Source organism: Saccopteryx leptura, chromosome 2 (genome assembly GCF_036850995.1).
Source record: "Saccopteryx leptura isolate mSacLep1 chromosome 2, mSacLep1_pri_phased_curated, whole genome shotgun sequence".
Classification (NCBI taxonomy): domain Eukaryota; kingdom Metazoa; phylum Chordata; class Mammalia; order Chiroptera; family Emballonuridae; genus Saccopteryx; species Saccopteryx leptura.
In genome coordinates this window covers 383,611,987-383,627,690 of record NC_089504.1, presented here as the reverse complement: position 1 = coordinate 383,627,690, position 15,704 = coordinate 383,611,987, and the positions used below count along the sequence as shown (strand labels likewise).

General features: G+C 52.2%; 1 protein-coding gene across 4 annotated transcripts in view; it reads left to right on the top strand.

Moving 5' to 3' along the window:
- The window catches only part of BCR (BCR activator of RhoGEF and GTPase), a 119,695-nt gene that overhangs the window by 98,436 nt on the left and 5,555 nt on the right, over nucleotides 1-15,704 (top strand). For all 4 annotated transcript variants that reach the window (XM_066365523.1, XM_066365524.1, XM_066365526.1 and 1 more), the window contains 3 exons: nucleotides 1,181-1,312; nucleotides 13,686-13,745; nucleotides 14,358-14,467. In XM_066365523.1, coding sequence (XP_066221620.1) covers nucleotides 1,181-1,312; nucleotides 13,686-13,745; nucleotides 14,358-14,467 — 302 coding nt within the window. The remainder of the gene's footprint in view (nucleotides 1-1,180; nucleotides 1,313-13,685; nucleotides 13,746-14,357; nucleotides 14,468-15,704) is intronic.

Below are 15,704 nucleotides of genomic sequence, written 5' to 3'. Positions count from 1 at the left end.
AGTAGTGTGGTGGGGTCAGGACCTCATTTCTCAGCCTCCACTACTCTGATCTGATCCTTAGACTTGCTGTCTCCTTAGGGCTGGGGCACAAGAAACTGATAGAACTACCCGATTGTTATAGCTCTGGGCGTCCCTATGGAAAGGGCGGTGTGGCCACTGCGATGAGGGATTCAGGGCCAGGTGGATGCATCACAGAAAGCTTTGCAGAGAGCAAAAGGGTCATGACCCAACAGGCAGCGAGGTGGAGGGTTCTAGATTCCATGCAGAGAGTTCAGGTGCGAGCAAGTGGGGGCTTGAGGGACTAAGGCACACGGGGTCCACAGCAGCAGGTCACCTGGCGCCTGCCCTGGCTGTGCCGATGGCTTCTCCAGGGGTCTACATATTCCCGACACACAACACCTTCCCCACCCCCATTCTGTCTCAGAAATACCTGCTTTTATGTTTTTATTTTCCCTCGCTCTCCTCCATTTCCCCACCACAAATCCAGGCCCACAGAAGCATTGGTGTGAAGTGCAGAATGAATTTAATGAAAGTATGTGGGATGATGGAAGAGAAAGTTAATACCACACACCTCACAGCAGACAACCCGAAAGCCTATGGGAGCAGTTTTTTCTCTAAAATTTCTCTTTTTTTGTATTACCTCCTGGATCGGTTTTTCCCCCTTTCAAATGTAGAAAGGAGCAGCTTTAGGTCCTCAACAAAATGAGCAGAAAGGACAGATTTCTCATTACACCCTCCACGCCCAACCCCACACACATGCTCAGCTTCCCCCACTGTCAGTGCACCAGAGTGGGGCGTTTATTTTCATCAGTGCAAGCAAGTACAGCTTCCATTGACATGTCATTATCTCCCAAAGTCCAGAGATAAAAAGTCAGCATTTGTAACCAGCTCCCCTGAGCTGGCGCAGGCCGTGTGGGGCCCAACCGCCCTTTGAGATGCTGGCTTAAGGAATTTGGATTAGGTTTGAGAGTCATTCAGAGTTTCCACAGGGATGCAGCTTCTGAGGGTCTGCATCCCAGGACCTGAGTGAGGAAGGTTTTGAGGCCCGAGTCCTCCTGGGGCGACGAGGAGGCTGTTTGTTGAGCCGCCCTCCGAAGGTGCCTTCGGCCTATAGTGCTGACCATTGCCCCCTTGGACCTGGCCGTTAACGTGGGACTTTCCTTCTTTCTTGGAGCTGCAGGAGTTTGAGATCGAGCTGGAAGGCTCCCAGACCTTGAGGATTCTGTGCTATGAGAAGTGTTACAACAAAACAAAGATCACCAAGGAGGATGGTGAAAGCACCGACAGGATCATGGGGAAGGGCCAGGTCCAGGTGAGGCTGCCACCTTCCTCTGCCCCAGTGTGTCTGTGTGAGTATCTGTTAGGCCCCTTCTTGTCCCCAAAGGAATTGCAGTTAAACTTGTTTTTCCAGCTGGGCCTCTGTTCCTCAAGGAAAATGGCTAGGTGGTGCTGTGGGCTGTAGCTGGCAAGTATGCACGAAAATCTCAGTCCTCCCTGCTCGACACCCCACCTCCTCTCTGGCTCCTAGAACCAGGTTCCAGGGGCTGCAGTGCAGGCACAGACCCGCCCAGAGCTGGCATAGAAGCCCCTGGTTGGCCAAGAATAAGTGTCCATACACAACCAGCAGGGGTTCCCGAGCCCTCAGGGAAAATCTCCCAGCCCTCGGTCCTCCAGTTTCCCAGGCCCCGCAGCTCACCACCAGCTTTCCCACTCAAGGCAGACCGGAACTATGCCACCTGCTGTGTTTCCTGTGGCCTCACCTTCACAGTTCTGTTTCCCATGGGAGAAAGCTCTGGTATCTACTTCCTTACGTGATATCTTACCAGATGCAGCTAGGCAGTTCCTCCCAGCCCTGCCCTGGAGGCAGGCACTAACTGCTCCCTGCTCCCCTTGTTACCCTCAGACCCTGGGGTGAGGCCTTCAGGGGGAGTGGGTTGGGCATTCCAGATGCTTGTGGGAGGACCAGGCTCTCCAAGAGGCTACACCTCCCTTCCCTAAGGGCAGGAAGTAAAAACCCTTCTGTGGTGAAATCCTGAGCAGCCGGAATGACGGAGAGAGAGCATGACTTGTTCCTGAGTAATTTGTTGTCTGATTGGGCCCACGTGCTCATCAATCAGACCAGCAAGCCCTTACTTCGCCTTGGCTCCAGGCTGTGCTCTGGTTCACCAGGTTGTTGGGAGATGACTCTGCCCGCTCTCCCACCTTGGCAGCTTATTAGGAAATCTCTGGCTCAGGGCCTCTGGGAATCCCCGCACCTTTGAGACCAGGTCCAGAAGCAGACATGCCTCTCTGACCACCCTGTTCTCGCCCTCATCACCCACCTACTGTCTCCTAGTAGAGCAGGCTCTCGGCCTCGGCTGACCCCATAGATGGGACCAAGGGCTGGGCTCTCCTAAGGTGGGCGGAGCCCAGGGTGGTAGGGAGGACCAGTGTGGGGTGATGCTCCAGTGAGTATACTAAGGTTTGGGTTCATGTTGGGGAGCAGTGCAGCAGATTTGCCTAACACAGGGGAGACAGGATTCTCAGCCCCTCTCTCAGTTGGGGATGGTCTACCAATGCCAACTCTCGGTCCACAGCCACTCATAATGTAGACCTGTAACCTGCCTGTAGCTTAGAGCTTGGGTGAGAAAGGGATGGTTCCTCATTTCCTGTAAAACGCTAGTTTCATTGGGCAATTTGTAAGTCTTGGTAGAGTGGGGCTTCCAAGTGGAAGAAGCAGAAATGCAAGGCAGTGTTTATCAGTCATCCCGTTTCTAGGGTCCTGATCAGGGAACTGTGCTGCTCCTCTAGGGTTTTCCATGTGATTTTGGTGTGGGTCCCACCTTGACAGATGGGGCATTGTGTGGGGGTGACTCACATGCATAGTATATATAGGTACTTACTGCTTTACAATTCACGTGCATAGACTCCCCACTGTGTCCTTGAGATCCAGCCCTGTATTTCCGCATAGCTCTGGGCTCTACAGGGACTCCCTCGGAGTGAGCCAACCACTTGTGTGGGCCATTTGCTTTTTTTTCTTAATTGATTTTAGAGAGACAGAGAGAGGAAGAAAAAGGGAGAAGCTTTCATTTGTTGTCCCACTTAGTTGTGTATCCATTGATCGCTTCCCATTTGTGCCCTGACCGGGGATCAAACCCTCAACCTTAATGTTTCTGAATGACGTTCCAACAGACTGAGCTAACCGGCCAGAGCCCATTCTGCTCTTGGTAGACACTGAGGCAGTTTCTGCGTTTTGTTATTCTATGAGCGTCCTGGTGCTGGATTCCTTAGAGAACCAACATGTTTTTGCACCTGCTAGGTGATAGTGATGGTCATAGCTTGGTCCTTTGAAATTTCACCCTCTACACTACTACTCAACAACTTCTGCTCTCCTCTCCCCCCTCCCTCTCCATGTTTGCATCTGCCCACAGCCTGGGCACCCCTCACCCACACCTAGGTCTTGAACCAACATCTTGTAGAGCCTCACAGGCCAAGGATGCCAACAGGCTGGGTGTCCGGATCCTGGTTTCAGCTTAGATTCCAATGACCTCTGACTTAAATCATTCAAATTATTCACTAGGTTCCTGGGGGTGTTGGGATTTGAACCAGGGCCTCTGAGTCCTGTCTCTGGATAACAGAGATCTCAGTGGAGAAGAAGAAAGAGCTCATACTCTTCTTCCTCCTTTACTGCAGTCAAGCCCTCTTTGGAAACCCTTTGGCATGACACTACTATATATAAACAAAGTATTTTATATTTCTCTGTGCATGACCTGTGCTCTCCCACAGTCTGGGTGCCAGGTGCATCCCAGGGAAGAAGAAAGCAGTAGGTTGTGGGGGGCCAGTAAGGGGCATCTTTGCTCCTTTCTACCACCTGATTCCAGCCTGCTTCCCCATCTGTTCTCTCAGGGGTGCTCGCCCACCGTTTCTCCTAGGAGAACCCGGAGGACCCAGACGTGAGATGGGAGGGGGGTGGAGGGCATGGCTCTGTTAAAAAAAATTATTTGTGACACTTGTTGAAACAGCAAGGCAGGCTTTTTTCTAAAAATGGACTTATTTACCACCAACAGTCTAGTTGTAGACTATTTCCATCACCCCAGAATGATTTCCTCATTCCCATTGACAGTCACTTCCTCTTCCCACCCCAGACGCAGGGACTGTGGAGATATGTGTAGGGAACACTGCGGGGGGAGGTTGCCACAGGGGAGAGAGCTGGGCTCAGCTCTAAATACACAAGGAAAAGTGGGGCTTTCCAGCCCAAGGAGCAGGGTGAGGGGGTGTCAGTGGATGGAAGTCAGAGAAAGCATCGGGTAAGGGAGGGTTCTGGCTGAAGTGGACCTAATGGGATTCTTGTCAAAGGTAGGCTGAGGGGGATCAGACGTCACTTGGGGATGGTGGGATAAGAAATTTGGTCAGTTGTCAAGGGTGATCAGATATCAGGGATGGAGGATTCTGGCTAACTTGCTTAGTAGGATTCTTGCTAAAATTGGGCCCACGAGGATGTGCTCAAGGATGAGGCCTAGTTGGAAAACAGAGCTCAGAGTAGCCTGGCTAGAGTTTGGTCAAGGAGAGTACTCTTTCTCAACTCCCCATGCCCCACCACACCTCCTGTGACCTTGGGCAAGTCATCGTTGCACCCGTCCAAAGTTGTGGCCTCACCTGTAAACTGAGGTGGGCCTTTGCGTCAGCGGCTGCTATTATTATTGGTAGTGATACTACCATTGGAGCCAGCTGGGCTCCACCCCTTCGTCTCTGCTTCAGTGGATGCATGAGTGGGAAGTCTGGGCCCTGAGCCATCATTAGCCAGAAAAGGATCCCAGCAACCGTAGGGGATGTTTGTGACTCATACCAGAGGAGGCTGGCTTGGCCCCTGGAGACCTGGGCTCCCAGTGGCTTGTTAATGAGCCTCAGGAGGAAGAAGGAAGGAAGGAGGAGGAGAGGTGACGACGCCCTGCCACCCAGCCAGTCCTCTTTCGCCCCCAGCCTTCCTGGCACCAGGCTTTTCCCAGTCATTTCAGGCGCCTTCCTAGAGTGCATGTCAGCAGGGCATGCAGTCCTGCACGATGTCCTGCTGCTCAGAGTGGGGTGGGGAGGGCATGGCCTGTGTCCCCCCAGGTGCTCCCTGCCCCCATATACATCTTGACTCATAAGTTTCGTGGAGATCTCCTCCAGTGAGGTGGGGAAGGCACAGCACCCCAGGATTGTCTGAGGAGGTTGAGAGAGAAGCCCAGAGCCATCCAGGGTGGGAAGAGGCAGAGCAGGCCCTGAGGGGTACCCCTCCAAGGGGCCATGGGATGGACTCAGGTCTCTAGCAAAGCTGCTCACACACCTGTCTGGGCAGGAGGTTACAATCATCTGGAGAGCGAGGTCCCAAACCCCCAGGGTTGGGGTGCTGGGTCAGTCTGGTTTTACTCCCCTGCATGGTGCTGATGAACCGCCAACCAGAGTCTCAGGGTCCAGCCTGTGCTCCTCAGCTGACTGTCCTGAGTGAGTTTGCAGGTTCCCACTTCCCCTCCCGAAATATACAGGCTTCATCAGAGGATGGTAGAGGGCTCCCCCTCCAGAACCTGCAATAAATGAGCTGGCTTATTCAGAGCATTAGGCCCTGGGCCAGAAAGGCAGAAGGACAGAGTGCAAGGGCTTAGCCCTGATATGCCAGCTGCTCAGTAAAGAGCCACAGACACACAAATCCACACACAAATTGAGTGCAGACAAGTGCAGAGGGCCTGGCAAGGATCCTCTTCATGACAGTGCTTAGCCTCAGTGAGCCTTCTGAACAATGAGGGCCATCACAGTTCATCCTCACCAAGAGTCCACTGTGCCACCCTAGTGGTCAAGGAAGACCTGGTTTCCGCAGGGTGCCAGGCCCCAGGGAGCCCAAGAACAAAAAGACCCCTGCCCCAGGCTTCGCAGTCCACAGAGGAGAGGTCTGGGAAGGAGGGATGCTCCCGCTGTGCTGAGGGCCAGAGCAGGACCTGCCCAGGGTGGCCGGGTGGCTTGGAGGGTGCAGTTATTTGGGAAGAGTCAGGAGACAGAGAAGTCTTCACAGTTGGCATCACAGAGTCTGGTGTTCAGAGGAAAGATTTTCCTAGATGGAGATGTCGCCATCCTGAACTCGAAGACCAACAAAGGCACAGATTCATGGAAATGCATGGGTCTCAGTATAGGTGCAGGCTGTCTGAAGGAGTCCAGTTAGTACCCGGACCAGCTGCTACCAGGGCAGGAGGGGGCCTCGAAGGCACTGCCCGAGTGCCCCAACACATCCTGGGCCAGGGCTGGGACTGGCATCCAGGAGTAATCGCCAGAGCTGGCCAAGCCCAGGTCACTGGAGCCTTGCAACTGTTAGGAATGTCTTCCTTCTCTCTTCTCTGAATTTTCTATAGTATTGCTAAATCCCCTCAGCCCTGTTTCTTCTGCTTAGAGGGTAATTTTATACCAAGTCCCAGGGTTTTATCATCTTCTGCCATTTCTCTTGATCTTTTGTGTTTCTATATGGGCTCACAGCTCCCATTCCAGTGAGGGCATTAGAGGTTTTTTTGTTTTGTTTTTTTCTTTTCATTTTTTTGAAGCTGGAAACGGGGAGGCAGTCAGACAGACTCCCACATGCGCCTGACCGGGATCTACCCAGCATGCCTACCAGGGGGCGATGCTCTGCCCCTCTGAGGCGTTGCTCTGCCCCTCTGAGGCGTTGCTCTGCCGCAACCAGAGCCACTCTAGCGCCTGAGGCAGAGGCCACAGAGCCATCCTCAGCACCCGGGCCATCTTTGCTCCAAATGGAGCCTCGGCTGCAGGAGGGGAAGAGAGAGACAGAGAGGAAGGAGAGGGGGAGGGGTGGAGAAGCAGATGGGCGCTTCTCCTGTGTGCCCTGGCCGGGAATCAAACCCGGGACCTCTGCACGCCAGGCCGACGCTCTACCGCTGAGCCAACCGGCCAGGGCCAGAGTTGATTTTTTAAAAATGTTTCAGATGAGTCTCAGGTGAGATTGGGGCTTGGGGTCTCTGGTTTGACGCTTGCTTTAGTTGAAGCTGGTCCTCAGGCTGAATGCAGTCTCCCAAACTTCTCTGCCAGCCTGGGTGTGCTTGCCTCGTGCATGGAAACCTGGCCGAATACATGCCAGCAGATCCAACTGAGGTCCTTCTAGGGGTCCCTTGGCACGCACACTCCGGCCCCCACGAAGCTGTGAGGTCTGCTTACTCACATGCAATCTCTGCGTTTGACTGCCTGTTCTGTGGTACTCCCAAGAGCCCAATAAAATGCTGTATGAATGTGGAGATTCCACAGAGATGTACATACATGTTTATGGCAGCACTGACCATGACAGCCCCAAAGTGGAAAGACCCCAAGTGTCCATTAGCTGGTGAGTAAATAGAACGTAGTCATCCATACAGTGGACTATTATGCAGCTATAAAAAGGAAAGAAAATTCTGACACATATTCTCTTTAATTTTCTTAATACTTCTGAACATATTCTCTTTAAGCTCAATTCACAATGCTACAACGTGGATAACCTTAAGGACATTATGCTAAGTGACATAAGCCAGACACAAAAGGACAAGTATGTTTGTGATTTCCCTGATATGAAGTTCCTAGAGACAAAGTGGGATAGAGGTTACCAGGAGCTGGAGGGTGGAAATACTGAGTTACTGCTTAAAATGGGCATAGAGTATCTATTTGGTGACAGAGTTTTAGAGATAGATAGTGGTGATGGTTGCACAACATTGTGGATGTACTTAATGCCCTGAATTATACACTTAAAAATGGCTAAAATGGTCGATTTTACGTCTATTTTACCATCTTTTGTTTAAAAGATGTTAAAAGTGTGGGGATGAACATGGAGCCCAAACTTGGCAAATCGCCCTCTCTATGGCAGCCCCGTCCGCCAGAGGTCACAGCCCCTGCTTGGTGTAGGTTGTGGAAAAGCCTTGAAGTCAGCGTCCCCTCACCGGCCATTCTGCAGAGCCTCACCTGTTAGAGGGCAGATGCCTGGTTCTCAGAAGCCCCTGTGTAAATGCTCCCTCTGTGCCAGTATACATTTTACTGTTATATGCATTAAGTTTACTTACATTGTATGTCCTGTATGTTTCTAGGCACAGAGAGATACTGCAATGAATAAAATGGACAAAGGCCATGTCCCCAGGGAGCTTACATTCTAGCTGGGGAGGCAGACATCAACCAAAATAAAGATAAGAGCTGTGGGGACACATTGGGCAGGAAGGAGAAGGGGCAAGGGAAGACCTGGTTTCCGTAGGGTGGTCAGGGACAGCAGATACTGTTACAAAGGCACTGAGAGACTGCCTGCTCTCAGTGAGAGGATGGGGAACAGGGCCTTGCACATGCTGTCCACGTGGCCATTCACCATGCTGGGGTCCCCTGTGTGCCTGGGAAGAGGACTGCTTTCTGAGTGCTTACGGGGGACTCTCGGATGAGATGTGTCCCAGGGACGTGAATGGAAGAGAAACTAATGTCAGCTCTTAAACATCGACTTGGAGGGGGCTGGGCCTCTTACAGCAGATATATAAAATGGGTAATGATTGGTTTTCACAAACATTTGAGGGACCTTTTAGGTTGTGCACATGTAAAACCACGTGAGGAAATCCCTCTTGTACGGATACCCCGGGATTGTCCTGAAGAAGCGCACCACTGCCACCGTGGAGGGCGTGTGCTGCTGGTGACCCGACCCTCCTGGCTCTGATCTGGTCCAGTTAGGGCCCCTATTATCTTTTCTTTTTGAACTGGCATACCATGTGATGCATCCAATTTTAAGTGTACACGTTTTTAGTAATTTATTGAGTCGTATAACTATCACCAACAGTCCAGATTTATAATGCTTTCATCACCCCCAAATTATTTCCTTGTTCCCATTTAGTCATACTCCCTGTTCCCACTCCAGACTCAGACTGCTCTGCTTATTGCCTGCAGGTTTGCCCCATCTGTATGTTTCATATAAATGGAATCATACTATATTCTGTGGTCTTTTGTAGCTGGCTCCTCCCATGTAGCATATGTAACATAATGTTTGTGAGGGTCATCCACGTCATAGCAAGTAGCAGTGCTTCATTCCTTTCTGTGGCTGAGTCATAACCCGCCATAAGTATGCCTGTACCACGTTCTGTTTATCCATTCACCAGTCGAGGGACACTTTCCAGCTCGAGGCTGTTACGGTTAGTGCTACTGTGAATTTGTGTACACAAGTCTTTTTGTGGACGGATGTTTTTATTCTTCCTGTGTGGATACCTAGGAATGGAATTGCTGGGTTGGGCAGCCAAGTTTAACTTTCTGAGGAACTTCCCTGCTTCTCCAGAGTGACTGCAGCATTTTACTCCCCAGGGGCAGTGCATTAGGGTGCCTGTTTCTCCTATCTTCGCCAACACTTGTTTTTGGGGGGTTTTTATTGATTTTTTTTTTGAGAGAGAGAAAGAGAAAGACATTAATGTGTTGTTCCACTTATTTATGGATTCATTGATTGGTTTTCATATGTGCCCTGATTGGGGATCAAAGCTGCAACCTTGGCACATTGAGACAACGCACTGACAATTGAGCTACCCAGCCAGGACCCTTCACCAACACTTGTAACAGTCTCTTTTTCTACCATGGCCATCCTAGGGGAGGTTGCTCTATCTTTTTAAGTGATGATAGAGCCTGGTTGGGATCAGAGAAGGGCAGAAACTTAAAGATGTGAGTGATGGGCCCCAAGCAAACAGATAGTAGTAATAAGAGAACCGATCAGCCTGACCAGGCGGTGGCGCAGTGGATAGAGCGTCGGACTGGGATGCGGAAGGACCGAGGTTTGAGACCCCGAGGTCACCAGCTTGAGCGCGGGCTCATCTGGTTTGAGCAAAAAGCTCACCAGCTTGGACCCAAGGTCGCTGGCTCCAGCAAGGCGTCACATGGTCTGCTGAAGGCCCATGGTCAAGGCACATATGAGAAAGCAATCAATGAACAACTAAGAAGTCACAACGTGCAACGAAAAACTAATGATTGATGCTTCTCATCTCTCTCTGTCCCTGTCTATCTCTTCCTCTGTAAAAAAGAAAAAAAAGAGAGAGAACTGATCAGATTTCTGCTTTAGGAAGGTTCTCTTGTCCCTTAGAAAAGCCACTCCAGGTAGAAAATTATGGTGCAAATGTGGCAATCAGCCAGGAGCGCTGGGGAAGCCCTGCTGGCCATCCTGGGTGGTGACAGCACAGAGGAGACTACAGTCTCCAAGGGGGCCTGTGAGCAGGGAATGGCGTTTCCTCCTGTGGACAGTTGAGCCCTGCCCCACCCCTCAGCTGAGTGAGCGAGAGGATACCTGTGCTTGTCCACTGGTGACACATCTGGCCCTGCCTATAACCGAGTAAGCAGGGCAGCGTCTGCTCCTCTGCCATGCTGCTTCCAGCTGCACTCAATGTCTGCCCTGCCCGAACTTGGCCTTCCACTCGCCACCTCCCTGGTGGAATGGATCAAAGGGTAGTTTTCTAGGCAGACGTCAGGGCAGCTGGCCACCAAACCCCACCGCCCACACTTGTTGCTCTGAGACCCCCACCCTGCTCAACCCTGGGGAGACAAGCAGGATCCAGACCATTCTTCTGAGAGCACTGAGTGTAAGCCAACATCACCCACCGCCCATTTCCCATCCCCTGGTTGTCACTGCGACCTTGAGGCCTTGAGGGGGCCATCGGAGCACTCTCACATTTTCCCGAGACATCCACTTCCTGGTCCTTGCTACTCGGTCATCGGTTTTCCAGACTCCAGCTTGTTTACTTCTCTGTGCTTTAAATAGCCACTTGCAAGAGCTTGCCAGCCCTGAATGTTGTTTGGGGCTAGACTGAGCAACCCTTGGCCTCATCATCGTGTTATTCATGCTGCTTCCGCTCTGCTCAGCATGCTATATTGTTTGGAACCGAGCCAGCCTGTGGCTGGCCTTCCCCACTAGACCCACCATCCAGGGCCACTGGGAGGGATGGAGCCCAGTGAGGAGCCATCTTCTGTACCATGGCCCAGGTCTCACTCTGGCAACCAGCTTGTGCTGCAGCCTCTGGGGCCAGGTGGTGTTGGTTCTGGACATCAATGCTAGCGGTAGACAATGGAACCAAATTCCCTCATCACTGGGCCAGCAATTCTAGGACAGGGGGGAGCATAAGGTGTCCTCCTCCCTGAATCCATCCAAAGCAGAGCATGCCATTATTGGGGTTACTGGCTGGGTGGAATCCCCAGAACACCTCCTGCCGTCAGATGGACTGGCCAGGCAGCCGTTATTCAGCGTTTCCAAACGCGCCCACAGGAAACCAGCCACTTGAGAAGGAAGCTTGGCTTTTCTGGCCTTTAGAGAAAATCATGACACGACACAGTTCCTGTAACCAATAGGCTGCTGGTGGGGGCGTATTTTCCACACAGACAAAAAAATAGAAAAATCAAGGGTAATAGGAAGCTTTGACCTTGGCGAGCCAGACTGCAGGGGCGGGGCTTCCCACGAAGCCTAGTTAAAAGGCTGCAGAGGCCGGGGGCTCCCCATGCTTCTGCCCAGCTGTGCTAGCCTTAGACCAGCAGGATCGAGGATGCGAGAGACGCCGTCCAGCCCCGCCGCCATGCAGGGCCTTCTGCGGTACTTCCACCGGAGCCGGGCAGCCTCTGCTGAAAAGTACCTGTGTGCTCGAGGCACTGCCCTGTGGACCCACATTCGAAACCTCGTGTGCAAGGGCAAGGTGGGCTGGCGGGTGGGCTGTGGTTTCCCAGGGACTGTGTTGGGGCAGGGTCTCTGCTGCCTGTATGTCTTAGTCATTGCCTTTCCCTGTCCCTTTGCTTCTTGGCTACGTTTACAGAAAGGGAAGTTTCTTCTGCCGTAACTGCTGGTTTCCTTTCTTAAAAACGCCCACTGGTAGTGTTTTCGTCTCCCCTCCTTAGGAGCAGAAGGAACACCTGCCTCCTTCCTTTCTGGGTGGCCAGGAGATAGATTTGGGGGTGATGGAGCAGCAGTGCACTCCCCTCACCCCGTTCTGCCACTCTTCGTCTGGTCAAGAGCTAAGAGCTCTCTGACCCCAGAGCGTGGAAGGGCCCTGGTGTCACCTCCTCCTGCCTCCCGTGGGGGAGGCCAGTACCTGGGATTCACTCTAATGGGGTAGTGCCACTAGAGAGGTTTATTTTTCCCCCAAGTGATTTGTGACTGCCTGGTTCCTGCTCACAGACCCTGTCCCTCAGCGTGGTATGCCTGTGGCCCAGGAGCATGGTCCTTCAGGACCACTGGGGACAGATGCCAGATGAGAGCATGTGACCACACAGCCCCAGGAGACTCTGCCACCATTGGTTTTTCTGGGCCATCTCGTCTGTATACTTCAGATCCTTAGGAAGGTTAACCAAGAGGACTTAGAAGGGGGAGGTGAGGAGGCTCCCCCAGTCCCCCTGGGGGCCTGGAATGAGCCTTGTGCAGACCAGGTGCACAGGGCAGGCCCAGGTGAAGACACCTGGGAAGTAGAGGCAACTGGGCCTTGTTTTCCAGCTGCCTTACCTGCACAAGGTCCAGACAGTTATGGCCTCTTGGGTCCCTTACACCTGAGCTCCCCCCCAAGACCTGGTAGTAGGCTCAGTACAGTCATGAGTGTGTATGCTTGTGCATGTGTTTGTGCATGCATGTATGTGCAGAAATCATGAGGCATGGTCCCTGCTCTTAAGCACTTGCCTAATAGCAGAAATGAACCATTACCTGAAGCAAGGGATGGTATTGCAAGGCCCTGTGTGGAGAGTGGCAGGTTATATAATGTCGGACCGTGGTCCCTGATCTGGCTTCACACAAGATTCTCCTGGAGAGAGGTTCCTAGTTATTCCAATGCCAGCTCCCACTCTGAGCTGCTAGTTCAACTTCATGGGTGGAAACTGGGGAGGAATTTTTTTAGCAAGATCTCCCCAGGTGTTTATACACCCAGCCCAGCCCGCTGGTGGGGAGCATATGCTCCCCAGAACAAGGGAGATGGAGCCCTCTTGGATGGGGGATGTGACCAGACCGTGATGGTTGGGTGTCTTACAGCAGCACAGACCACTAGGTGACTAAACAGCATGGTCCTGCAGGCCAGTGCTTGGACAGTGCTCTATAGGGGTAGATGTCTAGAGGGGCTTCCTAAAACCCCACCACTTGCTTTGTGCTTTGGAGCTGGGCTGTGGCTGCTCTGGACCAGACTGTAAGCTGCAGGACTGGTCTGGGCTGGAGACCCTTGCATGAGGTCCTGCCGCCAGACCACAGGGCACTATAGGAAAAACAGTGGCCTGAGCTTTTGGATGGCATTGCCCCCAGGAACTTGCTACTGAAATGCAGCTTCCTGAAATGTTGCTTAACCAACTCAGCCCCAGCTCAGTTGTAGGTAACACCTGTGATGGTTGGTGAGGGGCAGTAGGGCGGCCCCTAGCTCCTGGGCCACCAGCACGGACTTCAGTTTCCATCTGGACAGGACAGCAGGGTGAGTAGGGTGTAGGGCCCTGAGTCTTCACCACATCGTACACAGGATGAACCTGGGCCCAAGACAGCAAAGGTCTGAAAGCAGAAGAGCTCTAAGGTTTCCAGATTTCCAGCAGGTCTTTCCTCTCTAATGGGTCCCCCTTGGCCTCTGGATAGAGGTGCAGGCCAGGGTCCAGCTCTGATTCTGTCTTAGGTATGAAGAAGTAGCAAGCTGGGGCTGCTGCCTGGCAGGCCCTTTCCACAGACCCCAGGACCTCTGATAATCATGTCTTCTTGCTTTCAGCTGGACCCACAGACCCTACAAGACAGAGACTGGCAGCGGACTGTCATCGCCATGAATGGGGTATGTACCCACAGGGTTCTGTTGGTACCCGCTTACTTCAGAAGGTAGCGCGGCTGGTGTTGGAGGGGGAATGTGGCTGCAGGAGGGAATGTCCCTAAAGACCAGAATTGCTACACAAGAGGAGTCTGTGGTGTGTGGAGTTGTAAGATAAGACCTCGAGAAGTGACTACAGCTAATAATACTGTGTGGAATATTTTAAAGTTGCTAAGAGAATAGATCTTAAAAGTTCTTATCACAAGAAAAAAATATGTAGCTATGTGAAATGATGGATGTTAACTACACTATAGTAAGCATTTCACAATATATACAAATATCTAATTATTACGTTGTAAACCCGGAACTAATAAAATGTTATATGTCAGTTATATCACAATTTTTTTTAAAAAAAGAGAAGCAGTGGGGATGGTGAAGAGAGGTTCTGCAGAAACTGGTCCTTAACCACCCTAAATCATCCTGGCTCTTGCTGATTTGGACTGGGCCTTCCTCTCAGCGAGTTCTGGCCCCGCCGTGGGATTTTGGCTCGCTTGCCCCAGGGGTGGGAAGATTCACCCCAGGAACTTGGGCTGTGAGGACCAGAAGGGTAAGAGGGCTGTTCCCCTTCTCCTCCCACAGATTGAAGTGAAACTCTCAGTTAAGTTCACCAGCAGGGAGTTCAGCTTGAAGAGGATGCCTTCCCGAAAACAGACAGGGGTCTTTGGAGTCAAGATTGCTGTGGTCACCAAGTGAGTGTCGAGGGCTTGGGCTCGCTCCCTGGTCTCCCTCCACCCAACGTGTTTCCAGAGGGAAGAGCGGGTGTGGCTCTCCCTCTGTATTCGGCCTGGTCTCGGCACTAGGATGCCTCCCAGGCCCACGGAGGCACTCTGCTTAGCCACCCCCCATGTTTACTGCAAAACTTATCCCGTAAGCTTAGAAACGTCCTTGTCTCTTTCCTGTGCCGGTGGGTCCCCCCCGCCCAACAACTCCCGGAACTGTGCAAGAACAGGGTTCTTTTCCCATACTTGGAATTTGCCATGACCTGGGTTCCTGTTGAATGATGGCAACCGCTGCCCCTTTGTCATGGGTCAGTCGCGAGGAAAACCCTGTGTGTTGGTTTGGGGGCAGTTCTCGGGGACACAGGCCACTTTCCTCCCAGAATTCATTCACTTTCCCGGATGGAGTCTGGCTGGGCCCCTGACCTTGCTGGGTGTCCAGGCCAAAGCCTGTGTCAGGCATTTCCCAGATACCTAATTGTGTCAAAACACTGATCCCCAACCCCAGCTGTTCCCACAGCACCTCCGGAAGGTGAGCAGAGAGGACTCTGTCAGCAGCTATCCCATGCAAGCGCCCTAGTGAGGGTGGCCCTAGAAAGAGCTCTGCTGCGCTCCCGAATCCAATTGCTAAACTAGACTAAAGCCAGTCCTCCAAACAGCACCACCTCCTATTTTTGAAGCATTCTTACTCCCGGGTCCTACGTGGAGGTGCTGAAATTGTCCATTGATAAGACTTGGAAGAGAAAAGCGGTTCAAATGATGGGTTTCTGAGCACCAATGTTAGGTGGCCCTGTGGACTCATTCACAAGGCAGACATTGGTTAAGTGCCTGCTGTGGGCAGGGCTCACCCCTCGCCGAGGTCTGGGGGAGTCAGGGATTTGTTGCTCGCACAGCAAGTGGGCAGCAGGGCCAGGGCTGGGTCCCATCTCCCAACTCAGAGACCAGACTGCTTTCCAGGATGCTGTGCAGCTGCCTTTTAACCCATGGCCCGGGATCTTCTCACTGGACTTTCTGTGGTCTAGTTCAGTGTCTTTAAACCACCGGTTGGACTTCAGAGTGGTTAACTCTTTCACGGACCAGCGGTTAGAAAACCACTGGACTTTCTGTGGTCTAGTTCAGTGTTTTTAAACCACTGGTTGGACTTCAGAGTAGTTAACTCTTTCACAGACCAGCACCAAATTTCTGGTGGACCAGCGGTTGGAAAACGCTA